The sequence below is a fragment of the Zea mays genome, chromosome 5 (assembly GCF_902167145.1).
Source record: "Zea mays cultivar B73 chromosome 5, Zm-B73-REFERENCE-NAM-5.0, whole genome shotgun sequence".
Taxonomy (NCBI): Eukaryota; Viridiplantae; Streptophyta; class Magnoliopsida; order Poales; family Poaceae; genus Zea; species Zea mays.
Genome location: NC_050100.1, coordinates 80,372,419 through 80,399,751, shown reverse-complemented (window position 1 = coordinate 80,399,751; position 27,333 = coordinate 80,372,419). Strand labels below are relative to the sequence as shown.

The following is a 27,333-nucleotide window of genomic DNA, read 5'->3' as shown; positions in this document are numbered from 1 at the left end:
CTAGTCTTTAAATAGATGCAGACCACAGTGCTGTGACGATCTTGCGGATGGCCGTCGTTGACACCAGCTAGTAGCAGCCAGCACTAGTCGCTACTAGCTAGATAGCCATATCACCAGCATGTGGAGGCTGACGGTGGCCGAGGGCGGCGGCCCGTGGCTGCGCTCGACGAACGGCTTCGTGGGGCGGGCGGTGTGGGAGTTCGACCCTGACCTCGGTACGCCGGAGGAGCGCGACGAGGTAGAGAGGGTACGCCAGGAGTTCTCCGACCACCGCTTCCAGAGGAGAGAGTCGGCCGACCTCCTCATGCGCATGCAGGTATACACTATTATGACTATTCAAACATGATGGACAGAGCAAAAAAAAAAAATCTCATAAGGGCTAAATTAAGCCGCTACATTGATATAATCTTACTAAAACTCACAATAGACATTATAGTTTGAAATAGTGTTATAATAAAAACATCACAATTGTATTACATTAAAATATCGATAAACGGCAAAAAAACATAAGGGTTTCAATGAATCTCTAATGAATCTATATAAACTCGGGAGGGTAGAGAGGCTAGAGCCCCACCGTAGGGGCGAAGCTAGGTACATCACAGTAGGTGCACCCACGAAAAATTATAAAACTAGTAATTTAGACTAGATTTTCACCGTATATACATGACCTATAAATTATTACCATAAATCCTCAAGACATATGCACCCTCCACTAATTTACTCTGGCCCTGTTTGTTTCGGCTTCTGGCAGCTTCTGGTCACCAAAAGCTGCTGCGGACTGCCAAACGCTCAGCTTTTCAGCCAGCTTCTATAAAATTCGTTGGAGCAAAAACCATCCAAAATCAACATAAACACATAATCGGTTGAGTCGTTGTAATAGTAGGAATCCGTCACTTTCTAGATCCTGAGCCCTATAAACAACTTTATCTTTCTCCACACCACTACAGGAAACGCCTAAATTTTCATGGGCCAAAAACCCACGAAAATAAGCTTAAACCGACGAAAATAGATTATTTTCGTCGGCATACCGACGAAAATAGCCGCCGAAAATATGTTAGACGAAAATAAGAAACTATTTTCGTCGGTACCGACGAAAATAACATATTTTCGTCGGTTTGTCCAAGGCCGACGGAAATACACAGGCTATTTACGTGGGCCCATTTGGCCGACGAAAATACACAGGCTATTTTCGTGGGCCTCTTTGGCCGACGAAAATACACAGGCTATTTTCGTGGGCCCCTTTGGCCGACGAAAATACACAGGCTATTTTCGTGGGCCTCTTGACCGACGAAAATACAGCAGTTATTTTCGTGGGCCCCGTTGGCCGACGAAAATTAATGATACCCCCCCAAAACAGATTTTTCTGCACCTTTTAATTCACAGCAAAATACACATAATCCACAATGACATATACATATTTCACAAGCAATACAGATTTCACAAACCACATTCACAAGCAATACCATAATTGTTTCAAACATAGTCCATACATAGTTCATACAGTTCATACAGTTTCAATACCATAATCACATCTATAATAAAGTGTACACATAGTCCATACATAGTCTATAATCAAACTCACTCCTGCGGGCTGTGGGAGTTTTGGCCACTCCCTCCTCCGCCACCAGGAAGGTGGCCACTCCCTCCAGAACCATGGACGAGGAAGCCTTGGACGTTGGCAGCACCCTCCGATCCCTGAGCATTTGACACTGAACCCTGCAATTCATCAAGCATTCAAATAAGGCTGTGTATTGCTATCCCTAATGTTTGGTCACGATTTGCATAAAATTAAACATGGAACGTCACCTGTGATCCTGCATGCATCCACGGGTACTGTTGTGCTGGCCACCCCAGAGGTGGTGGCACCCACCCCGTCGGTGGCGGTGTCATCCACGCTTGAAATGGCTGAGAGCCCGCCGGTGGCTGGAAGACCGGTGGCACCCATCCCCGGACTGGCTGCGATCCTTGGGGTGGTGGAGGCGTCCAAGTGCCTGGAGGTGCCTGCGTCCACCCAACACCGGTCCCGGGTGGCTGCGACGCTGGAGCTTGTCCTGGCCACTGTCCCCATCCTTGTGCATGCGAGCCATTTTTTATAATAAAAAAGAGTTGCTATGGAATTGAAGTGTTTAGATAGTGTTACCTGGGGAGGGCGAAAAGCGGGCAAGTTCATATCAGGGCCGAGTCTAGTAGTCATTTCCTGCAAATGGATGCAACGTTAGAATCGCAACATTATACTTTGAATTCAATGACGACACGTGATGAGATAGACGAATTACCTGAAAATAAGAAGCCATATATTGCGTCAGCTGCCCAACCTGCTCCTGCGCTGCTCGAGCCTGCTCCTGTGCTGCTCGAGCCTGCTCCTGTGCTGCCCGAGTCTCCTCCTCCAGCTGAGCCTCTCGAGCAGACCTGGAGGAGCGAGAACTCCCTCCCGAAGACGATGCCTTCCCTTGACCTATTGTCCTGTTATAATCCACAACGCCGGTGCCAAAGGCAAACCTGCATGATACACATAGTTGAGCCATTAAGTGGACACATTCTTGTTAATGAAATCGTCGAATCAAACACAAACACCTCACCTGCCATGCTTTCTACCCCCACCACTGTGGTACAACGCCGAGACATCTAAGTCTGAATGCATCCAGTCGAAGTCAGGCCCATGGCGTTGAGTCATTTCCTCCCCATATGCATTCTGCAAAGAAAGTTAGAGTTGGAGTTAGACACAAAATATGCAATTTAATTCATAAATACAAACTTGTTTACCATTTTCTCCCTTGCCGCCTCGCTGCATAGCACATCAGGGTTAGCCGGATCAGGGCCACGGTGACCACGGACGTAAACCTCCATAAAACTTGGAGCAACTCCACTTTCAGCTTCCTGCATGAAAAAGAAGAGTTAAACCATAGAATTTTCATAGATGTAACATACAAGTTTGATTTATATACTTACCATGCGGCGTGCGGTACCAAGGTGTCCATCGGCGCCGTACCTGTGCCCCGGTCCTTCAGTGCCACGGTTGGTACGGTGCTTCTGGGACTCTGCAATCCACTCTGGCGACGCCCATCTCTTAGCCAACCACCTCCAGGCTTCCATGTCCTTCGCCAGCCAATCCACAACGCTCTCCAGGTACTGCTCCTCTGTGAGGTAGATCTCATTGGCCCCTAATGCTTTGCTCATTTTTTGCCCCTTTATCTTCTTGTAGTAGTAGTTGACGGCCGCGATGCGAGCATTGTACATGGCATCCTTGATTACCTTATCAGCGCACTTCCGAAAGTGCCTCTTCACACGTGCCCACTGAGCCTGATCCTCCTCGATCTCATTCGGCAATTGGAACCTCCCCTACATATCAATGGAGAAGTTAAGTTAAAGTAATATTAGGAGAAGCAATAATTCAGTGAATTGCTTATATACGAAAGTAGACTCACCCAGAACTCGTCCCACACAGCCACCTGACAAGTCCTTCGTTTTTGTTCCGAACTTCCCCCTCCGCTACTGCTTTCCCCTGACTCCCCTGGCTGGACATAGTCCTTTAGACCCCAGTCGGCCCACTGCATAGCCGCGAACCTCTCGCCATTGAGCTCCACCATGCCAGGGTAGTAGAAGCGACAGAGGCTACCCAACACCGCGTTCACCTTGGGACGTCTGCCTGTACCGTCCCAATTCAAGTCTTCCCATGACCTACAAACATTAATAAAAAAAGTAAACCAGTGCAATCACATTCACATTAAAAAATTAACACAACAGAAATAAGCCCCACCATTCTCCATGCGGCCGGATGAGCCTCCTCTCGGCAGGTCTCGGACCAAGCGCATTGCTCTTTTTATACCTAAGTATACAAGTAAATTCAATATGATGAAATGATAAAAAAACTAATATCAATTAAACTAATATGCATAATAATACCTGAAGGACGTAGAACCATCTGACGCGTCGCCCGCGCTGCCTTTCTATAGGATACATCCACCTGAATTGCACTGGTCCCCCTACCAAAGCTTCCCAAGCCAAATGCACAATTAGATGTTGCATCACATTGAAGAATCCTGGCGGGAAAACCTTTTCAAATTTACAAATAAGGATTGGAATTTCTTTCTCAAATTTCTGCATCAACCTCTTCGATACCGTCTTTGCGCATACTTCCCTATAGAAGTAACTCAGCTCTGCAAATATGCTCCAAAGCTCATCCTTAAAATAGCCTCGAAACATCACGGGCATCAGCCTCTCCATAATAATATGGTAGTCATGGCTTTTCAAACCGATCAATTTACCGATCTTCAGATTGACTGCCCGTTTCAGATTTGCCGCATATCGATCTGGAAATTTCAGATTCTTCAACCACTTAAATATTTCTTTCCTTTCATCCGGCTTGAGGCAGTAATCAGCTCGCGGCCTACTCTCATGCCCTTTATCGCTTACTTTCAACTCGAGCATCGGCCTCTTACAAATTTCAGCCATGTCTTTTCTTGCCTTCATATTATCTTTCGTTTTATCAGTCACATCGAAACATGTGCTTATGATGCTTTCAGCAACGTTACATTCTTGGTGCATCAAGTCTATGTTGTGCGGCATGATCAAGGCTTTTGCATACGGAAGCTCCCATATTGATGAAATATGGGTCCAGTTGTGGTCCTCCCCGTAGCCTTGGAACCTATCATTTTCTCCTTGCTTCAGACAAGCATGCCATGCCATTATCTGCGGTGCAGTTAGCCTCTTTGGTGGCCCATTTCTGATTTTGGCTCCACTTCTGAATGCAGTAAGCGAACTCCTGAAATCATGCTTGAATGGAGTCCAACGTCGATGAGCATCAAAGAATGACACTTTCCCACCATGCTTCAATCTGAATGCATCCGTATCATTCATACATATGGGACAACACAACCGACCATGAACACACCATCCAGACCAATCTCCATACGCTAGCAGATCATGCACTGACCACAAATAAGCAGCGCGCATGGTAAACTCCTTTTCAGTATGGCTGTCATAAGCCTTCACACCTCTCCACAATTGTTTCAGCTCTTCAATTAAAGGGCGAACAAACATATTCAGCTTTGGCCTGGATGCTCGGGGCCTGGGATGACTAGTGCAAGGAACATGAACTCTTCTTTATTGACCAACTCAGGAGGAAGATTATATGGCACAATGAAGACAGGCCAACACGAGTAAGGGCTTGCACTGCTATTGAAAGGTGTGAATCCGTCCGTCGATAGACAGGACAACACGTTGAAAGGTGTGAAACACAAAGCAAGGCTAGTGGCTAAAGGGTATGCTCAAAGAGAAGGAGTAGACTTCGATGAAGTGTTTGCACCTGTAGCTAGACTAGAAACAGTGAGAGTGTTGATTGCCTTAGCTGCTCATGAAAATTGGGAACTACATCACATGGATGTAAAATCTGCTTTTCTGAATGGATACCTCAAAGAAGAAGTGTATGTCTCACAGCCACCAGGATTTCAGAAATCAGAAGTGGATTCAAAAGTTTTGAGGTTGAACAAGGCCCTGTATGGTCTGAAACAAGCTCCCAGGGCTTGGAATTCAAGACTAGACTCTGAGCTGATTCTGTTGGGGTTTGCAAAATGCAGTGTGGAGCATGCAGTTTATAGAAAGGGCTCTGGTGAATCTTTGTTGATAGTAGGTGTCTATGTGGATGACTTGATTATCTGTGGCCCTTCAGTAAAAGAAATTGCAGACTTTAAGAGGAAAATGAAGCAGTCATTTGACATGAGTGATCTGGGCTTGCTAACTTATTATCTGGGGTTAGAAGTCAGACAGACAACAGATGAAATCACCTTCTGTCAGAAGGCGTATGCAGCAAAATTAGTGGAGTCTTTGAATATGACTGGTTGCAATCCAAGTGACACTCCAATGGAACAAAGAATTAAGCTGGTAACGGCAGAAAAGGGAACTGAAAGAGATCAAACAAAATACAGAAGTATTGTTGGGAGCCTGAGATACCTCGTTAATTCTAGACCTGATATATGTTTTGCTGTTGGTATGGTCAGCAGGTTCATGGAGTCACCTGGAGTAGACCACTGGGCTGCAGTAAAAAGAATCGTTAGATATGTTGCTGGAACTTTGGGTTATGGAGTTAGACTCAAGAAAGGCGGAGGAACAAAGTTGTCATTGCTCGGGTATACTGACAGTGACTGTTCAGGGGACCTTATTAAGAGAAAGAGCACCTCTGGGATTCTGTTTCTCCTCGGCATGAACCTAATAACATGGTCTTCACAAAAACAAAGAGTAGTTGCTCTCTCATCTTGTGAAGCTGAATATGTGGCCGCTGCACTTGGAGCCTGTCAAGGAGTCTGGCTGAGCATGCTAGTGGCAGATATACTGAACCGCACTGTCCAAAAGTTCAGGTTGTTGATAGACAACAAGTCAGCCATTGAACTAAGCAAGAATCCAGTACATCATGACAGGAGTAAGCACATTGATACAAGATATCATTATATCCGAGATTGCATCGAGAAAGAAGTGGTTGATGTGGAACATGTGGGTACAGACAATCAGCTGGCAGACATATTGACAAAGCCACTTGCAAGGCTTAAGTTTGTCGAGCTGAGAACCAGGCTGGGAGTGGTTCAAGTTCAACAAGATTAAGGGGGTGTTTTGTTAGACAAATAAAGTGCTGAGCACCATGTAATCTTGTTGGAAACAGTATTTATGCTTTCAGTTTTTGTTTGGCGTAGTTTCATGGGTGCCTGGAACGCGCACAGACCATGCCATGACCGCCATGTGGGTTACCCCGTCGCGACGTCGTGTTTGCGTTGTGCACGTCTCTCTCTGATCCGAAATTACAGGAGACGTGGAGCCTTCGTGCGACGGGGAAACGGCTATAAGCCGGATGTATCTCGTTCATTATTGAGTAGAGAATAAACCCAGAAAAGTTGCAGCCATTAGTCTGCAGGCCAAAAATTCTCTCGTGTGATATTCATCCAGGTGTGTGTGTCTGTGTGTACCGGAGCTCAGGCGCCGGCGTGGTAATCGCACGTCTCGCCGCTTGCAGACGCCGGCTGATCCAAGAACCCGCAGCAGTGCTTGGGTTCCAACACATATTGTGATCAAGATGCTCATATGTGGTGTGGGATGTTCTAAGAGTAGTTGAGAAACTAAGTATACTGACAACAAATGCAACAACACAATTTTGTACCTTTTCTTGTAGAATTCTGATAATTTCAGAGGAGCACGTAGGCAAAACAATAATTGGTCAAATTAGTCTCTGTTACTTCAACCATGTAAATTAACACCATTTCTGGCATGTATTATTTTCTGTTCACAAATCTGGGCTCCTCAGTGGCATAATCTTTACTTCTGATATGTTTTTAGGGCTGAGTAATTTCGTAAAGCACAGGGAACATGCTTTACGAGCAGCAGAAGCAACAATGCAGCGCTGCAACCAGATCTCGCCTGACTTTTTTTTTAAAATGCCACACGCGCAGCGCATCACAGCAGTGCATCGGGTCGCTAATCGCCGAGCACTGAGTCCCAGACGAAGCAGGGAGCGGAAGGGAGAGATTTTTAAAAAAACGAAGTGGGGCGACGAGCAATCCGTCACCAACCGCACCTAACACGAAGATTTCGCCGTAAGGAAAGCACCAACCGGATCGGAAGGGAACGTACCGGATTGAACCGAGCCTGGCGGATCCGGAGATGGAGCCTGGCGGGGGCCTCCCTGCGGCGGATCGAAGTGGCGTCCTCCTGGACTTGCCGGTTGGGAGCAGGTCGGCGGCGGCAGTGGTTGGGAGCAGGTCGGCGGCGGCGGTGGTTGGGAGCAGGCCGGCGGCGGCGGTGGTTGGCTAGCTGTGGGGTGCCCGCGCGCGACAGGGGAGCAGGAGTGTCAGGACTTGCGTCGGTCGATTCGATGGGTTTTAGGGCCACTATTTTCGTCGGCCCAGAGGCCGACGAAAATAACTACATTTTCGTCGGTCCAGAGGCCCACGAAAATAACTACAGTATTTTCATGGGCCTGCCCACGAAAATATTCACCGACCCACGAAAATACGTCACATTTCGTCGGTCCAAAGGCCGACGAAAATAACTACAGTATTTTCATGGGCCTGCCCACGAAAATATTCCCCGGCCCACGAAAATACGTCACATTTTCGTCGGTCACGAGGCCGACGAAAATAACATCCGAATTTTCGTAGGTCGGCCGACGAAAATAAAACGGCCCACGAAAATTTATGCGTTTCCTGTAGTGCACGTAATCGTAATAATACTCAGATTCTCCCCACAGCCAGATTCTCCCCGCAGCTAGATTTTCAGAAAAGCTGGTGTTGGGGACTTGTTCTCAAATGCTAAGAGTTAAGAACAAGGCAACATAAAAAGTGTTAAGTGTTAAAGTCCTTCGTCCTTCGAAGCATTATGTCCCTTCGGGAAATAATGAGTTTCGGACGAAAGTCATAAGAGACATACCTTCGTAAACATAACAAGTAATGACGAAGGATTCATATAAAGCATGAAATATAATATAAGCATCATCATAGAATCATTTCTATTTTATTAACATGGAAAAATAGAAATGATTTCAAATTACAAATGTACCTTCGGTCCTGAGAGAAGATAAAAAGTACAAGCGTGACGCAAAAGCAAATGCCAAGTCCGCGTGAACAGTACGGGAGTACTGTTCATCTATTTATAGACGCGGGACGCAGCCCACGTAAAATTACATTTATGTCCATTACATTTGTCAATGACTTATGGAAATTTGACAAGGCCCACATAGTCTTTTCATCTTTAAGTCGGTTCCCCTCTCTGCTATCGCGACGAAGCTTCCCTGCGCACAGCTTCGGCTGTGCACCATCCTTCGTGGAGCTTGGTAATCAGCCCGTCCTTCGTCTGGTTCAGGCTTCGTCCTGACCGCACTTCATGTTCGTAATTCTGAGTCCGAAGGTACCTGTTCACATAATCCACTTGGAAAACATTGTCAAATCATGTTTTTGAGGACCTTCGGAGGACGAAGGCCCCCAACAGTAGCCCCTCGCAATATTAATTTGTTAATGATAAATTCAGATTGCGATATGGACGAAGGCCTTGAGCCGAAGGTCCGAAAAAACACCTGGTCAGAAAAAAGCTGAACCAAACAGGCCCTCTGTCTTCGCCACTGCCCATCCGCCCACTGCTAGAACTGTCCTTGTGCTATACCACTACGGTACCTTATACTCATTCTTTCATAAAATCAAACTAGTCTATATTATATAGATAGACCTTGCATAAATAAAATACTTATTTAGATATAATTATATTTTTTATTTTCAAATTATTAGTATATACATATTTACAATATCTCTCCTTTATATATTATAAATGGGCATGATAGTTGAGCTCTTCGAAACCAAGGGAGAAGGTTTGAATCTCCATCACCCTATTTTTTAATATTTCGCATGGAGGGAAAAAATTATTCGCTCGCTTTGCTCGCTGGAGTGACACGTGACAAAAAACTGTTTTATATTAGTAAAGATAAAGATGTTATTGCCGATTCTTAAAGAAAGTCAAATGTTTTAAATTGTATTTAAATATATTTAAATATTGATATTTACAGTGTTTAATTAATATTATTAGATAAATTATTGAATATACTTTTATAATACACTTCCTTAGAGTCATAAACATTGCTAATACTTTTTATATATTTATTAAAAAAGTTAAATAATGACCGGCACAAAATTTTATATTTGCTGGTGTGGCATCTAGCAGTGAGTAAACATATTTTGCTCTAGATTTTTATATACACTATTATATCCTCTACGTCTTATATATATTCTAGTTTTACTTAATCTATTATTTAAAATATTAAAATAGATAGAGAAAAAGAAGAAAAAAACTCCCTATATATATGACGAAGGAACGTCCTCTATATTCAGAGGACGTTACTAGAAAAGGTAGGGAAGAAATCTCCTCTAAAGTTAGGAGACCGGAGTGTTTATGGTGCCATGCTAAACTCAAGACCTGATCCAAATATTTAGAGCTAATTATTAACCACTTAATAAGTTGTTAGTCGATTATAGCTATATTGAGATATGTAACAACTAATGGCTATTTTAGGAGTATAACTAATAATTAGTTGGTGTATAAGTTGACACTTTTAAACCTCTCAGTTAATTTTAGTTGCTAACTATTAGTTTCAAATAAAGCCTCTAGCTAACCACGCATTCACCAGCGTCGTCAACTGTCACACCGCTTGCATATGATTAACCACACTTAGATGTGTTTGATTCAGCTTTCTAAACTAGATTCGTTGTAAAAAATCTATAATCTCAACCAAATAGGTACAATAGTACAGTAGATTCTTGACATTTTATAGATTTCTCTAGTTCAATTCAAAATCACCCCATACTCTAGATTTTTTAGATTTCTGTCATTCACATTACAAACTATCATTGTTTATCAAAATTTGTAGTTGATAGTTGTTTAAACCAAACAAATTTCAATTCTTCATAATTGTCAGCTCACGGCTAGAATCATATTTTTAGGAGTCTATAACTGAACCAAACATACCATTAATACCTGTTTGTCCCAAATTGAAATTTGTTTTCAAGAATTAATAGATTTATACAACATTTGATGCATGGGAATATCTAGATTCATCATTTATTTAAATATAAATATAAAAATCAAGAGATAAAATAAATACTATTTTGGACGGAGATAGTACTGTTCAGTCACTCAATCATATTCGTGTTACTTGATTATCTATACAAACATTATGATTATGGAGGGTGTGCCGCTATCTATATTTTTTTTGCCGTGATACGCTCCACAATTCAATGTATTATAACTTTAAATTTATTAGTTTGTAAAATATAAACAAATATATTCAGTAGTTTGATTTTATCTGTAGAAATAATTTTAAGTTAGGCACCATAAGACAAAAAATGATTTTAGAAAAATAAATTCGTTTAAAATTTTCGAAGATATTTTTTTTCTAAGATGACAAAAGATATTAGTGTTTCTAATTGCGTTATTCTTACTGATACAAATAGTAAGATGGAATTTTGTTTACGAATTTTGAGATATATTTTTAAATATTTCTAGTGCGATTTAACCGCTAAACTTTCTACTAAACACGATGTACCCCTCTGATGCGAAAAGCCATCATTAGAACAATTGAAGATGAAAAAAATGTTGAGCGAGGGTAAATGGGATTTGTATTCAAGAAGTAAAATCGGACGACTGCGGTAGCTGAGGCCTTTTTCTAACAAAAATATTAGGCTCCATTTGCGTTGGATTATCCAGGGTCCAAGGCCCACCAGATAGTTGTCGATCGCGTTGCTGGACTAATGGGCCTACGGAACAGCGCAATGGAGGTGGGCTTGGGCCAGCGGCGGTGGCGCCGAGGCGGAGGATGCATCGCCGGGGTGGGAGCCTTGCTGCGAGCCTGCGACAGAGGAGACAGCGTTGGCGATGGCGTCCACAGTGGCGGGAGCTTCCTGGAAGTGGATGGATGAGAGCGCAGGAAGTTGAAAGGCCGATGTTTTCATTCCAACCCTCACGCTTTTTATTTTTGTTTATTTCATCTTGGAGAGCAGCTCTTCCTACCGATGTTCCTCACCAATTATCTCATATATGTTCATACTCATTTTTTTTGAAAAATACATTTGTGCTTAAATTATGTCAAACATTTTAGCAGCTAGCTAATCAAAATCGATCCTTCGTTGTAGTGCGCAAAGCAGAACAGATCTCAACGTCGTGATCTGCCACGCATCAAGCTTGGGGAGGATGAGCACGTCACTGAAGAAATTGTACTGAGCTCCTTGAGGTCGGCTCTGGACCAGTTCTCTTCACTGCAAGCCAGCGATGGGCACTGGCCTGGTGATTTCAGCGGGATTATGTTCATCATGCCTGGTTTGGTGCGCCTTATTTCTCCACAAAGCGGCGTTGCCTGTTTTCTCCCCTTGCTTAGCTAAGTATTTTGATTCCTTTCTGCGCACTTATATAGATATAACAAATTTGCACCTTCATATGCAGATATTTGCCTTGTATGTCACTGGATCACTGAATGTTGTCATATCACCAGAACATCGGCATGAGATTTGCCGCTACATCTACAACCACCAGGCATGTCATAGTTCTCTTGGATTATCTCGCTCATTAAGGTCTTGTTGGAGACAAGGTCAATTTGCACCAAAATGTTCACTTTGGATGTATATAAGGTGATTAGTTAACAATTTTCTTACTCCTTCAATAAACAATGTCTAGAACGAAGATGGTGGATGGGGCACACTTATCCTGGGTTCGAGCACCATGTTTGGCACATGCTCAAACTACATCACCTTGAGGCTTCTCGGTGAGGAGCCATACGCCAACAACAGTGTGTTGGCTAAAGGGCGTGCTTGGATTCTATCCCATGGTGGTGCAACCTTGATTCCTCAGTGGGGAAAAATATGGCTTTCGGTATTCTTCGCAATCCATACATGTGTCCTAGTTCTGCATACATGCATATTAGGATTCTTATTTGGGGAAAAAATAAAAATATAGCATGTTCTCATTTATAAGATATGATTCTCCATTCTAGTTTCATTGACATTTCATTTGCTTTTGTATCAATTGAAGGTACTTGGATTGTTTGATTGGTCAGGAAATAATCCAATTTTCCCTGAACTATGGTCCATTCCCCAGTTTCTTCCATTTCATCCAGGTATATATTCCTTCTATGAAATTGTGTCGTTCCAACTTCCTATAAACTATACATTGGATTTGTGTGGATCTGGTGGAATAAGTTTGTTATATTTGTTGGAAGAATTGAAACCTTAACCCTAGCCAAGGTTGGGAGTGCATTAATATAGCTGAGTTTAGTGGGCCAAGGCCCATTACAATAGGGTATGCACAATAACAGAAAAGGGTACGCTAACACACCACAGTCACAACTCTATCCTGTATAGATGTTGAGATTGGACCGGAACTCGGTGAAAATGGTAGAAGGAAGCCCCTTGGTGAAGATGTCGGTGAATTGCAAAGTGGCCGGGACACAGAGAACACGGATATTACCGGTAGCGGCCGTTCCTGACTTTTTAGGGGCCCGGTGCGAAATCCGAAATAAAGGCCTCATCCACACACAATATATATAATATTCAACGTATACAAATTATAATGCACTATTTTCAAGTTTATAAGATGATAAATATAAAATATAGCAAAAACACATACTTGTTATCCGATGTCATTAAAAATATCTTCTAACATTTTCTGATACAAATCATTGCTTATACCATTAAGATCAATCTCATCCAACAACTTCTTTTAGATACATATAATCATCAAACCATTTAACCTCTCTTAAGTCATTGTTGACCTTAAATAGTTCAAAAAATATTTCAAGTTTAAAAATCTTCTCTCCGTCGATGCAACCATCATGTGTATAGTAAATAATACTCTCTCTGTATCAAAATAGAATTTATTTTGCTTCTCTAGTTGATTCCTCATCATCTAGTTGAATATAGACATAAAAATCAAAAGTTAAAACAAATACTATTTTGGAACAAAGTGAATATTAGATAAGTAATTGAGACATTAGTTTAACAATCTAAACGAAACTGATTGAAAGTGTATCGCTCTTGCGTATTTATGTCTAGAGTAGATATGCTTAGCGGTAAAAAGTGCTAACATCCAGTGACCAGAGGGGCCCTCTGTTTTTGGGGGCCCGGTGCGGCCGCACCCGCCGCACCCCCTCAGGGCCGGCCGTGGCGACACACTCGCAGACGAAGTGGAGGTCGATCTCCACGTGCTTCGTGCACTGATGCTGCACGGGGTTGGTGGAGAGGTAGACCATGCTGAAGTTGCCATTGTAAATGGGTGACCGAAGTGCGCACAAAAACCCATGTTGGTTTGTGGGGATGATATATGATCCTAGAGGGCTGCCAGGAGTAAGTACCGCCGGTTTGGGAGTGGACGGGGTGTTACAAGGAGCGGAAAAAGGAAGGGAGTGAGGCATCGCGTGTGAGAGAGAAGTAGGCATGGGCGCTAGGTCGAGCCCATGCACGCCGGTGTCGGGGCGATTGGAGCAAGGGAGTTGGCGTCACCAGGAGTTGCATTCGGAAGGGAGGTCGTGGGCGCAACAATGGATATCCACGAGTGAGAGGCGAGGGGAGGGGAGGAAGGGGTTACTGACATCCTTCATGGCTGACAAGGACCAAGACGACGATGGCTAGGGGAGAATGGCCGACGGCTGGCTAGGGAGGAGGTAGGGAGAAAAATGGCTTGATACCATGTTAGGAGAATAGAAACTTTAACCCTAGTCAGGTTTGGTAGTGCATTAATATAGATAAGTTTAGTGGGGCCAAGGCCCATTACAATAGGGTATGCACAATAACAGAAAAAGGTATGCTAACAATATCTGCTAATGTCTCTATCCATTTCAGGGAAATTCTGGTGCTTTGCCCGTATGGTATATCTACCAATGGCTTATCTTTATGGCAAGAAATTTGTTGGACCAATTACACCAACTATATTGGCACTAAGAGAGGAAATCTATGACACTCCTTATGGAAAGATTGACTGGAGTGATGCTCGTAGTAAATGCGCAAAGGTTTGTCACATCCCCTCTAGTTCCACATGTTGAACTGTATAAGTGGATTTTTGTCACACCCGGGTTTAAGGACAAATCCAGATACATCTCACATGTGTGCTAGGATCAAGTCTCACACATATGATGACAGTGCACAGAAAATAATGTCATATCTTTATTATTTAATACAATTTCTGTACAAAATAACTAAATAAATTACACCATTTTTTTATCGAACGCACAGGAGAACTACACATCTTTATATTAAAAGGGAAGGAGACAAACCCAAAGGGTTTTACAAGACACAGATCCTGCCAAAAGAACAAAAAGGAAAAGAAAAACAACACAAAAAAACAGAACAAGACCAAGGATCTAGATGCCTAAGGACCCAGCCACATTCAAAGACCTAGCGAGATCCAGGGATCCAAGGCCCTTAGCACCAGCCTTAACCCAACAAACTGATTCATCAAGGAAGCTTCTCTGAATCCTTCTCAACGAAGGGGAATCCCCATCGAAGACCACTTTATTACAATGAAGCCAAATACACCACGCCCCTAAGATGATGACACTGTTAAGCCCCTTTCTTGAGCTTTTGGCGACATGAATACTCATATGTTTTAGAGAAATTAAATTTGTAATCTCTTATCAAGAGAATTTAATTTGAATAATTTAAAGAGTGTTTCTAATTATCCAGTTCATGAAAGGAATAGTCTACTTTAGGAGAAAATAACTTCAAAAGTAAGGAACTCTTATTAAAAGACATTTTAATTCAGTTCTTCTTGGAGAAATTTCACCAAAGCTAATTTTGGGTGTTACAAATGGTATCATAGTCAACCCTCGCTGTTTCACGGGCGTGTGTGGGCTAGGGGTTCGGGCATATGGTGCATGGCACATGTGAGCTAGGAGTGGTCACATGGCATGGAATATAATGACACTAGACAGACAGACGTGGCCAAGAGGCGAGGTTCCTGGCTTGGGGTTGACTGACGAGGACGTCAGCCTTCTAAAAGGGGTGGATTGTGATATCCTGGCACAAGGCTTAATATAATTAATAAAGTACTCATACCAACAAGGTACATATTCTTTTTCAGAAGCCTATCTCAAAAGAACCTCTGGGTTAAGTGTGCTTGGCCCAGAGCAATCTTGGGATGAGTGACCGACCGGGAAGCTTTATCAGGTGCGCACGAGTGAGGACAAACTGCACACAAAAGACTCATGTTGGTCTATGGGAATGATCTATGATACTAGAGGGCTGTCAAGAGTAAGTACCGCCAGTCCGGGAGTGGACGGAGTGTTACAATTTTCTACCTTCTCCTAACAGCCTAAGCTTTTGGGGGTGAACTAGTTAGTGCGTCCACTATAACATGGTATGTTCGAATCCTGGTAGAGGCATCATTTGTGCCTTCGCTCCTTTATTTCCACGTTTGTGTCTTCCGCTCCGGGTGCACGTCAGTGGGGATGTTGAATTGTATAAGTGGATTGTTTACCTTCCCCTAGCAGCTTAAGCATGCACTTCTATGTTTGGAATGTTTAAGCATGCTCTTCTATGGTGGGAATGTATCTGATGGTGGTGAGGTTTTTATAAAATTCCCAAGCCGTCTTACAAAGTTCTATATCTTCAAAACTTGCTTTGATGGTCTATTTACTTTCTGTATAAATAAGTAAAAACTATATTGGCTCCACGAACCATCTGGATCATACTCTGAGTATGAATGTGAGCAACATACTATTAGAAGTTAGGTTATGTGATCTATTTGTGGTCTTTTGTTGGATTAGCCTAGCTCATCCAACTCCATGTCGATAGTTAGGATACTATTAGGTGGTTATCTGGATTAGCCCTATATCTACTAGCGTATTGCTCGTGCTAATGCTATGGCCCCGAGGAGGGGAGGGGGAGGGGCCGGCGGCGGCACGAGTGAGGGGGATGGGGAGCGGGCGACGGGGTTGCAGGAGGAGCCAGGGGGTGGTGGGGTCACGGGGGAGGGATGAGGGATGATTCAAACGATCTGAATCATTGGATTTGAGTAAAAGAAAGGAGGGTTATCAAGCGATCTAAATTGTTCGTTTTGAGGGTGTGTTATGTGTGGGTGCAATTTGTTTGGTGGATTTAGTGAAAATTATAAGTGTGGGGGTGATTTGGTTTGGTGAGTTTTGCAAAGTTGAAACTGGTGAGTTATATAGGGGTATAGATAACTTGGTTACACTTGTGGATAGCTGTCCAGTGTAACTAGGCTCATTCCAGAGAGGTGGTCTGCAATAGACGACTATTATAGTTTGGGTGGTGTTCAGTCCTAACTTCCTAACACCTATATTCCTCCCTCTGCATACAAACTAAAAATAATAACACCTACAGTTTTGTTTTGTGTTCATATTTGCCGAATCCTCATATTTTAATTGTAAGACAACTTTAGATTGTTCCACTCAATGATGGGTTAACTACTAGGAATATCTCTTTTCTTAACCCTGTTTTAAATTTCTTTTAATTTCTTTTTGGCATCTCAGGAGGACCTCATCTGTCCACGCACACTGTTGCAGAATGTTATTTGGACTTCACTTTATAGGTGTGTGGAACCAGTATTGAGCAGTTGGCCTATCAACAAGCTGAGAGAGAGAGCTCTGGGAAACATCATGGAGCATATCCATTATGAAGATGAGAACACACAATACCTATGCATATGTCCTGTGAATAAGGTAAATATCTCCAAAAGTTTGATGTCTTGTTACTGGAACTTTAATTGTCCATGCTTCTGTTCTGTTGTTGTGGTCTTATTATTAATTCTCCTACTTCATGATTTAGTGTTTACTGTTTCTTGTTAATTATTGTCTTGTGGATGATGAACTTCTGATTGGTGCCTATTAATATTGGTTACTTTGCCATTTAGGCTCTAAACATGGTCTGCTGCTGGGTAGAAGATCCAAATTCAGATGCATTCAAGCGTCACCTTGCAAGGATACCAGACTTCTTGTGGATTTCAGAAGATGGCATGAAGGCACAGGTATAGTTTTTCTCCTTTTTATGCACTTCTGGCACTCGCTACCGTTTATATCATTCTGGCGGTCTGTTCGAATATCATAATAAGTTAAGCTAGTAATATTTTCTTTTAGCTAAGTCATCATTATTGCATCTTTACTGAGTGGCAGAGGAATTGGCGCCAATAATTCATGTATTGCATTGGGCCTTTAGATAATTTATAGAGTATATGACGCAGAAGATAAGGCAACCCACTAACACATATGGCAATGTACGAGACACAATATGTAGACTACCAAATATACTCTTAATACATATGGAAGTTTATGGGACATTAATATCTAGACTAATAAATATACTCTAACACCCCCACCTCACAATAAAAACTCTAGCCACGACAGATGTTGACACTAGACCGAAACTCTCAGAAGACCAAAGACGAAAGCCCTTTGGTGAAAATGTTTACAAACTGCAATGATGCAGGAACATGAAGCACATGAATGCAATATGTTTGGTGTGCTGATGTTGGATGGGGTTGGTGGAGAGGTATACGACACTAATGTTGTCGCAGTAGACAAGTGTACTCCAGCGGAGAGGAGAGTGAAGCTCCTGCAGCAGCTGGTGCAACCAGCTAGCTTTCGCGATGCCATTTGCAACAACCCGGTATTCAGCCTCAGCACTTGACTGAAAGATGACGTTCTGATGCTTCAACAACCAAAAGATCAAGTTATCCCCCGAGAAACACAACATAGCCTGATGTGGACCTGCGTGAATTCGGACAACTATCCTAGTCGGTATTCGTGTAGACAACGAGCTCGTAGGTGGACGAGTGGCAAAGACAAAGAACCGAATCTAGAATACCCTAAAGGTTATGCGCTTGAGGGCAACCATATGGGGCTCATAAGGATTATGCATATGGAGGTACACCTGCTGAACAACATGAGACACATTTGGTCGTGTGAATGTGAGATATTGAAGGGGGCTGGCCACTCCTATACTAGGCGGCATCCTCCACTGATGACGGTAGGCCTCCGATAATTTGAACGGGAGGTTTATAGGAGTGATACACTATTTGCAGTCAACCATGCTGGCACGCTCAATGATGTTTTTTAGATAGGTGCGCTAATGGAGAAATAAACCCTCGAGTCGCCGCTCCATAGTGATGCCCAAGAAGTGGTGAAGCGACCCAAGGTCCTTCATGGCGAACTTCCAATAAAGAGTTGAAATAATATGTCAAAGAAGAATATTGCTGGAAGCCACGAGGACAATATCATCAACTTAAAGCAACATATATACCGTCTATGCACCCCGATGGAAGATAAACAGAGAAGTACCCAACTTAGCCTCGTGAAATCCTAACGTAGCAAGAAAGAAGAAAACCAATTATACAAGGCCCGAGACGCCTGCTTAAACCTATAGAGGGACTTATTGAGGCAACATACCAAGTTCGGATGTGTTGGGTCGACAAAACCAACTGGCTGAGTAGCATATAGGGTCTTGAAGAGTGTGCTATGCAGAAAGGCATTTTCACGTCGAGTTGGTGCACCAGCCAGTCATGTGAGAGTGCCAAGGACAACACCATGTAGACAGTGGCCGATTTAACAACTAGGATGAAAGTCTTACCATAGTCAACGCTTGGGCGCTGAGTGAAGCCATGACACACTCAACATGCCTTGTAGCCCTCCAAGGATCCATCAACGCGCCATTTATGAGTCCAAACACATTTACCAGTGACAACGTTTATACCACGTGGACGAGGCACCAGGTCCCAGGTCCAATTGGTAACCAAAACCTTGAACTCCTCCATAGTCCGAAGCCAATTAGGATCATTGAAAGTCGTCTAGAGGGGAGTGAATATACGGAACCTGAAATTAACTAATTTAATCACAAACTTCAATATGGGTTAGCGTTAGACGAGTATAATGTCAATCGGAGTGCAGGAGAAGGGTTCTCCTTGCTTAGAGTTGCTCAATCAATTGGAGATTACTTTAGGAGCCAACTCAAATCGATCGCAAGCAAGAGAACAAGATAGAGGGAAGAGGAAGAACCAAATCGCAAAGATTGTAATCAACACAAAGACACAACGATTTGTTTCCCGAGGTTCAACTCTGAACAATTTACATCCCCGTTGACGAGTCCACAAAGGACGAGTCTCTTTCAACCCTTTCTCTCTCTCACATGGTCACGGAGATTAGATAAGTTTTCTTCACAATCTCAAGGACACCAAGTCCCGCAAGGACTTCTACACAAAGAATAGAGTTTGTTGTCTCGCTTTACAATTAAAGATAATGAGGAGGGAGTGAGAATGAAAACTCAAATCAAGATCACAAGAACTCATAACTCTCAAATGCGCAAGCCGCTAAGTCTCTCAAACACAAATCGATCAAATGCAGCGCGAGAATTGCTTTGGAAGCTTGGAGATGTTGCACTTAATGTGTAGTAGGTTGGAGTGAGTCTTGTGCCTTCAATGTGCTGGTTGGGGGTATTTATAGACACCAATAACCAAAAGAGCCATTGGAGATTAGCTGCAAAAACTGCTCTGTCGGGTGGTGCACTGGACTATCTAGAGTGCTGGTCCGGTGCACAACCGGGCCTCGGCGTACTGGCCTGTAGGTTACTGTTGAGTTTGTCAGCCAATTGTTGGCTTCTGTCAGATGGCCCGGTTGAGAGCACCTAGGAAGGGGGAGGGTGAATAGGTGATCCTGCAAAAATAGCTTCAAAAACATACAAAATTGGTCTAATAATTGAATTAGAGTAAACTAAAACCAAGTTTGAATAGAGAAGATGATAGAAAAGTTCCCTTCACTTGATTGCTCTTCCAAGATATGAAATATTCTAAGAGCAATATTCTAAGTGAGTTGAGAGAACTTAAGAAGGAAAAATCGCAATAAAGTAAATGAGACAAGAGACACAACGATTTTTATCCCGTGGTTCGGTCAAGCGTAATATACTTGCCTGATGAACTCAATGGATAAAGGTACACTCAACCCCTCTCAAGCAATCACAAAGATCAACTTGAGTGCCACAGTCTTCCTTTATCACTTATATCCTGTTTGTGAGGAATCTCCACAACTTGGAGTCTCTCATAGCCTTACAAATGGTCAATATCGCAACTTAGAGTAAGGGAGGGAGATAGAATACGCACACAAGAGCAAATCACAACAACACACGCTAGAAAGCCAAAGAAACGAGCGCAAGAACACAATATGACAAGAACGGCTCAAAACTGGCGCTTAGACCTCACTAAAATCACTAGAAAGCGTGCTCGCAGAGTTTCAGAGTGTTGGTATGCTCTTGAGATGCTTGTGTGCTGGTTGGAGGCATCTAGGGGGTCCTTTTATAGCCCCAAGGGGCCTAGGAGCCGTTGCCTCCTCCAAATGGATGCTAGAAAACTTTCCTCTCTGCAGGTGCACCGTACCGTCCACAGTAACGCTCAGTAGATCCTCTGATTGGTGCCTTTCCTTAGCTAGGTGGCACTGGACTGGTCCGGCGACGTCAGCTACCCGTTGGAGATTGGTGACTGCTAGAGAGAGCCGTTGGAGAGGCAGTCCGGTGCACACCGGACATGCACTATTCATGGTCCGTTTAATTTTGTATTAAAATTCCCAAAACCGAGGACTTCGTCCATACGCCCCACTAGACCGTGCGGTGAGTCCTAGACTTGCCCAGAGTTCGCTCTTTTGAGCCAAACTTCTCCAACTTCTTTCGGCTATCCTTGGTAGCTTCCCTACGACTTAGACAAAGATAATTAGCACCTAATCCAATTGACTAATTATAGGAAACATATCTTTTCCTTATAGTTTCACCAGGAATTTTAATGTGGCTCAAAACAAGTCCAAAAAGAACTTTTCTTGCAGAAATGAGTTAGTAGCCAAAACAAAAAGTGCTAGAAACATAGAATAGGGAGTGTGCAACTTATTCAAACACTTAAATCTCTTGTTTATGTTGATTTGCCCAAATTTGCACTTTTGGCCCTCCATTTTAGCTCATTTGGACTTGATCTTTTCAACTTGCCTTCAAGTCAACCTATGCTCATACTCATATGAAGATAGTTAGTTCAAGACTGTGTGTTGAGCACTTAATCACCAAAACAGGTAGAAATGGCCCTATAACACATTTCCCTTTCACCGTTTGCCACCGGTGCGCCAGCCCAAAAATACCATTTGACATGTTCCCTGCATACTCAGTCTAGAGCCTTCAACAAACCAGTCTGATGCGCCAGCTCCAAGAAGCCCCGAAAACAACGTCCATGCATAGACAGTCCAGTGCCTCATCGGACCGGTCCGATGCGCCAGCTAAGAAATGGCTAAGTCTAGCTCCTCTGCTCAGACGGTGGTGCACCACCGGACCAGTCCAGTGCCTAAGTCATGGATCTTGGACTTTTTATTCTCTCCAACTCAATTTCATGTTTTTGCTCAAACTAGCTTAAAAAGAGTGTTTCATTGACACTGAGCTATCCAATCACTTTGCTTGAGTCAATTAAGTTCCTAGGGCTGTATACAAATTATCCAAGGTGTGGAACTAGGTAAAGTTCCTCTATTCCAAGTTTTACCCCTTTTTTGTTGGTTTTGAGCTATTTCTTTCCTAGAACTGAAATGAATGGTCTTATGCACATGTGAATCAAAGACTAGGCAAACTAGTTAGTCCGTAAGGTTGTGATGGTCATCAAGCACCAAAATCAATTAGAGAAAATGGTTAAGCCTATTTCCCTTTCAATCTCTCTTCCCCTTGCCCTTGTTTTTGTTGCTGGCGGTAGGAGCAGAGGGACGGGGAGGCCCACTAGAGGGTACATAGAATGGGTGGTATAACCTGCGACTGCGACTATTGAGGTCGTGTGCCAGTTTCATAGAGGGCAGTGGCCTCGCCCGCCATTCCGTAGGTAGCACCAGGTGGTGCCATTGCAGAAGAGAAGTGGCACTAGGCTGCAGTGGTTGAGGTTGACTAGAGCAGTGTAGCTAGGGAGTGGGAGGGCACAACCATACCAGGGAGGCAGTAGCCTAAGAGAGGGGGAGAGGTAGGTGGCGCACCCTGGAAGGTTAGAGAGGCGGCAAAAGCAGAATGGATTTGTTAATTGTTAGGCTCTAGTACCATGTCAGAGGGATTGTCGCCAATGATTCATGTATTGTATTGAGCATTTAGATGGTTTGTACAGAGTACATAATGTAGGAGATAAGACAACCCATAGACACATATGGCAGTCAACGATACACAATATCTAGACTACCAAATATACACTAACACATATGGTAGTCTATGGGACACAATATCTAGACTACCAAATCTACTATAACCCTGAGGACTAAACTAACATAACAATTGTAGAATTGGTATGCAATTGCCTTGGTTATTTCTTCTCCAGACCCCACTCATGTAGGAGCCGCCAGCACTAGGTCTAAAGTGTCTTAGTATGGTTGCAAGTATATTGGACATGTTGAATATGCACAAAAATTTACTTATAGGATATAGCTCTGCATGACTGGTGCGTTACCCTGATAGGTATATGATGGCTGCCAGAGCTGGGAGACATCATTCATAATTCAAGCATTTTGCGCTACAGATCTTGTTAATGACTATGGTTCAACTCTTCAGAGAGCCTATGAGTTTATGAAAAATTCACAGGTTTCTTTCTTTATCTTGAAATCGTGGCAATTTTTATATATTTACCGTCATGGCAATGATGAAACACAACATGCATTTGTGTACTTGAAGGTCATGAGGAACCATCCTGGTGACCAACGTTATTGGCATCGCCATAGATCGAAGGGTTCATGGACACTTTCATCTGCAGACAATGGATGGGCTGTATCTGACACTACAGGAGAAGCACTTAAGGTTATTTCATGTTTGTCATGTTTTCTTTTGCTGCAATGTAGACGAGTAAAGCTACCTTTTTTCTCTCAAACTTGAAGGTCAGCTACCCTTTACTATTTTTGTCAAACACGCAGAGGAGCTGCGTATCATTATATTAAGAAAGCTACTGATCATCATTATATTGAGAAGAAATGAAACTAAGGTCACTAAGTACCATATAATGTTATTGTTAATTTACAGTGTGTAGTAATTTAATATAATGCTCTTCTTCATATGTTGTTCATTACATGCCTTCTAAAACAGCTTACCCTGACTCTATTTACAGGCTGTACTGTTGCTGTCAAAGATCTCAAACAAAAACAACCTTGTTGGGGATCCAATAGAAAGAGAAAGGTTGCATGACGCTATTGATTGCCTTCTATCTTTTGCGGTATGGATTCTCTAAAATTCAGTCGTCTGATGTGATATTATCATTTGTTTCATACCCTAGAAAAATTGCAACACAAAACTTGCTATCATGCATGCTTCTGTAAGCCATGGAAATCAGAAATGTCACACTTATTGGGATGATATGATGAAGTGAAGTGTGTAGACGAATAATTCTCTTAAGGAACCAAGTTTCTAAATTCTGAATTTGGCACAAATTTTTTCTCACCTTTCAAATTTTAATCAATAAACCTAATTTAGCTGTAACAGTACATGCTTGCGTTGCCTAGCTTGTTTTTTAAAAATGTTAGTGTGCCAGTTGTTCTAAGCTATGAGATAATTTCTTAATTACTAATCACCATATGTTGTAGAACAAAGATGGCACCTTTTCTACATATGAGTGCAAAAGAACTTATTCTTGGTTAGAGGTAAGTTTCTGTCGGCTGGAGCTCTTATATATCCTTGTTACTTCCCATTAGGAAGGTGCAATCTTAAACTTTTTATTTCAATACATCTTAATATTTCTAGCTCCACTGTATTGACACGTCTTTTTGTTAATTAACTAGATTCTAAGTCCTTGTGAGACTTTCCCAAACATTGTTGTCGATTACCCGTAAGTGATGCATGCAAATGGCATATATATTTTTTTAGCAAAAGATCATGCTTACAAAATTTTCACTTCAGATAAAGAATTAAAATCATGGTGTATTATCAATTGACAGTTACCCAGAATGCACTTCATCAGTGCTCCAAGCTCTGATATTGTTCAAAGACTTATATCCTGGTTACCGCACAGAAGAGATAGAAGCATTAGTTAGAAGTGCAGCAACGTTTATTGAGACCAAACAACAAGAAGACGGTTCATGGTTTGTCCTAATGCACCATTTACCCAAAGAATTTCTACGCCAGCAGTTGCTAACACAAATGAAATAGTTGTTTTGCAGGTTAGGTAATTGGGGTATATGTTTCACCTACGGGGCCTTCTTTTCGATTAAAGGTTTAGTCGCTTCTGGAAGAACGTACAAGAACAGCCCTTGCATACGGAAAGCATGCCACTTCATATTGTCGAAGCAGCTCAGTACTGGTGGATGGGGAGAAAGTCATATCGCTATTGAAACTCAGGTAACCATATTTTGTTTCACTTCATATTTTGAATCCTTGTTGAAGATACTAGCAATAAATTGACACATGATATGAATCTGTGCGTTCTAACTACGCTCATTTAATTTGTTCTCAATATGCCTTTAGTCTCAAGTCCCTAGCGAGTCATAGGTAGAATATCTTTGAACTTACCTTTTCCCACCATGCAATCCTAAATAGGTGTATGTAAATCTCAAAGGTGACCGTGCTCACGCTGTGAATACCGCCTGGGCAATGCTCGCTTTAATTTATGCTGGACAGGTACAGGTCATTCTGTAATTTCACATATGAACAAGAACCTACAATTTACCAATCTGTTCACTCACCTCTTCTCTAATACTAGTTTGAACGAGATCCAACGCCATTACATCGTGCTGCAAAGGAATTGATCAACATGCAACTGGAGACAGGAGAGTTTCCTCAGCAAGTAAGCTCCATTCTGTTTTCGTTGATAGTAGTACATTATATTGTTGACAAGTGAAAACTCGTTCTGTTCCTCTTGATTTGTGTTTCAAATTTATCCAGAGTGGTTTTGTTGATGACTTGATGTCCACTTGCGCTTAGGGGTGACAATATGCTCTAAATTTTACAATATAAAAATTCAAGGATCAGACTTTATGTCTATTCACTTTTGAACCAAAATTAATTTAGGGCCGTAAAAAATTGTGAAGAAATATTTTGATCGTGATCCATTACCACCCCTACTTGCGTTTTGGTGACAGGAGCATGTAGGATGCTTCAACTGCAGCCTCTACTTCAATTACCCAAGCTACCGCAACTTGTTCCCCATCTGGGCTCTCGGTGAGTACCATCGTGGCCTTCGTGCAAAGAAAGACAATTGAGTCCGTGTGTGTATATATATAGTACGTATAGCATTGTGAGGAATAAAACAGGTTGCGTCGGTGGTGAGTGCGCAAAAACAAGATGTGCTTTTATGTAGGTGTACCACAGTGTACAATGTTGGTCGTTGTTAGACTGTAAGGCTATCATGACGTGTATATTGTAATATATATACTACGTGATTGGTGTCCTGTATGGTCACGGCCATACTCGCTGCGTGCGTAGAGCGCATGATTGGCTTCCTGCGCGCGTAGAAGCTAGGCTGCCACGCGCCGGTGCGATGTAGGATATTTTTTCATTCATTTGCTGCATCCATGGAGAAGCCAGGGAGGGACGTTTCCCACGGGCCAGGATGGCGCGCGCCTGGCGACGGTGAGCGCGCGAACCAATCACACGTTATAGTGTTCCATATGTTTCAAATTATATAAGACGTTTTATCTTCTCTAATGAACGAGCAGTCTCCTTTCCCAAAATATGTTGGTGAGCATACCAAATTCAGAGCACGTGGTACGCTAAATCGCGATCATACGCCAGTTCATCATCTTCGTGTGGAGTGCAGCTGGGACCATCACACAGGTCGAACGTTCCATATTACAGTACATATATATCCCTTTGTTCTACTCTTGTTTAGACATGTTCAGTTAACATCTCCCTCTGTTTACAGTTGAGTTCATTGCATACATTGTTTTTGTTGGGGACTAAGGCTGGCTCCAACAAGGTCCCCTAAAGGGTTCTCTACCCTAAATATAGAGGACCAAACGGTCCTCTACGCTCTCCAGCAGCGTCCTCTAAACGGTCCTTTAAATTTAGAGGACGTTGCTGGATTCTCTATATATAGAGTTTCTCTAAACGATCCTCTATTCATTTGACTACTTTAAATAACCGGTTTAGTAAAACTAAAATATGTACAATATATTTGAGAGTATGATAAACACGTATGTACAAAAAATAAAATTAAAAAATGTCTTTAATATGGGTATTTCAGTATAGAGAACGTGATTTAGAGGACATTGTTGGAGAGAAATGAGATATAGAGGATAAAATCTTTTAGAGGAGACTGTAAAGGACAGATATAGAGGATGAATATAGAGGACGTTGCTGGAGACAGCCTAAGGCTGGGCAATTCGTCCCAGTGTTCGGTTGGTTAGAAATACACCCTTTAGATCTATATGTACGATAAGACGATCCATTGGAAAAAGTCTGACACTTGTTTTTGTTGCATTAGACTAACTCTAATCATTCTCCCCATTTTTCTCATCCTTTTTGTACTTTATACTATATTTTACTATATGCAACCCTCTAGTTATAGTGGCGTACTCATGACCTACGAGTCCCTTGGCCTGCGGAGTACTCATGACCTATCGAGCCTAGGCCTGAGAGCGCGAACCGACCACATGACCCGCAATACAACGAGCTGCGCCTAGACCGAGACTGTGGAGGCCTGGATCCGCATGGCGCAAATATAGTAATGATGGCGCGAAGGGCCACACCGCCCATGCTAGTTGTCATAATGAGCACGAACAAAGATGACAAGGCGCATATAGACAGACGACCATGCCACAGTAAAGGCACTTGGTTTAACCACGGAAAAGTGGTTCCTTCTCAAAGGAGCCACCGACCGCTGACCTCCATCTTGACCTATAAAAGG

General features: G+C 42.6%; 1 protein-coding gene across 2 annotated transcripts; it reads left to right on the top strand.

Annotated features, from left to right (window-relative positions):
• On the top strand, positions 1 to 26,154 carry LOC100285643 (cycloartenol synthase). Of its 2 annotated transcripts, none has more exons than NM_001158534.2 (18): positions 1 to 316; positions 11,655 to 11,843; positions 11,962 to 12,051; positions 12,193 to 12,387; positions 12,547 to 12,631; positions 14,352 to 14,518; positions 17,000 to 17,188; positions 17,380 to 17,493; positions 22,965 to 23,087; positions 23,178 to 23,300; positions 23,605 to 23,709; positions 24,077 to 24,133; positions 24,272 to 24,318; positions 24,428 to 24,571; positions 24,650 to 24,827; positions 25,026 to 25,106; positions 25,189 to 25,272; positions 25,568 to 26,154. In NM_001158534.2, the coding sequence occupies exons 1-18, from the start codon at positions 119 to 121 to the stop codon at positions 25,685 to 25,687; spliced, it is 2,289 nt and encodes a 762-aa protein (NP_001152006.2). In that variant the 5' UTR covers positions 1 to 118; the 3' UTR covers positions 25,688 to 26,154. The 2 variants fall into 2 exon arrangements, with proteins under 2 accessions (NP_001152006.2, XP_008643825.1); XM_008645603.4 differs by lacking the exon at positions 1 to 316 and adding an exon at positions 11,353 to 11,466 and having other exon boundaries at positions 25,568 to 25,880.
• Positions 26,155 to 27,333: the final 1,179 nt, after the last annotated feature.

Excerpts from the sequence above, each read along its gene's own strand:
- LOC100285643 (NM_001158534.2), top strand. The coding sequence starts at position 119 with ATGTGGAGGCTGACGGTGGCCGAGGGCGGCGGCCCGTGGCTGCGCTCG. Across the intron at positions 23,710-24,076 it reads ATTGCCTTCTATCTTTTGCG|AACAAAGATGGCACCTTTTC; the intron begins GTATGGATTCTC and ends CATATGTTGTAG. Across the intron at positions 24,828-25,025 it reads ATATCGCTATTGAAACTCAG|GTGTATGTAAATCTCAAAGG; the intron begins GTAACCATATTT and ends AATCCTAAATAG.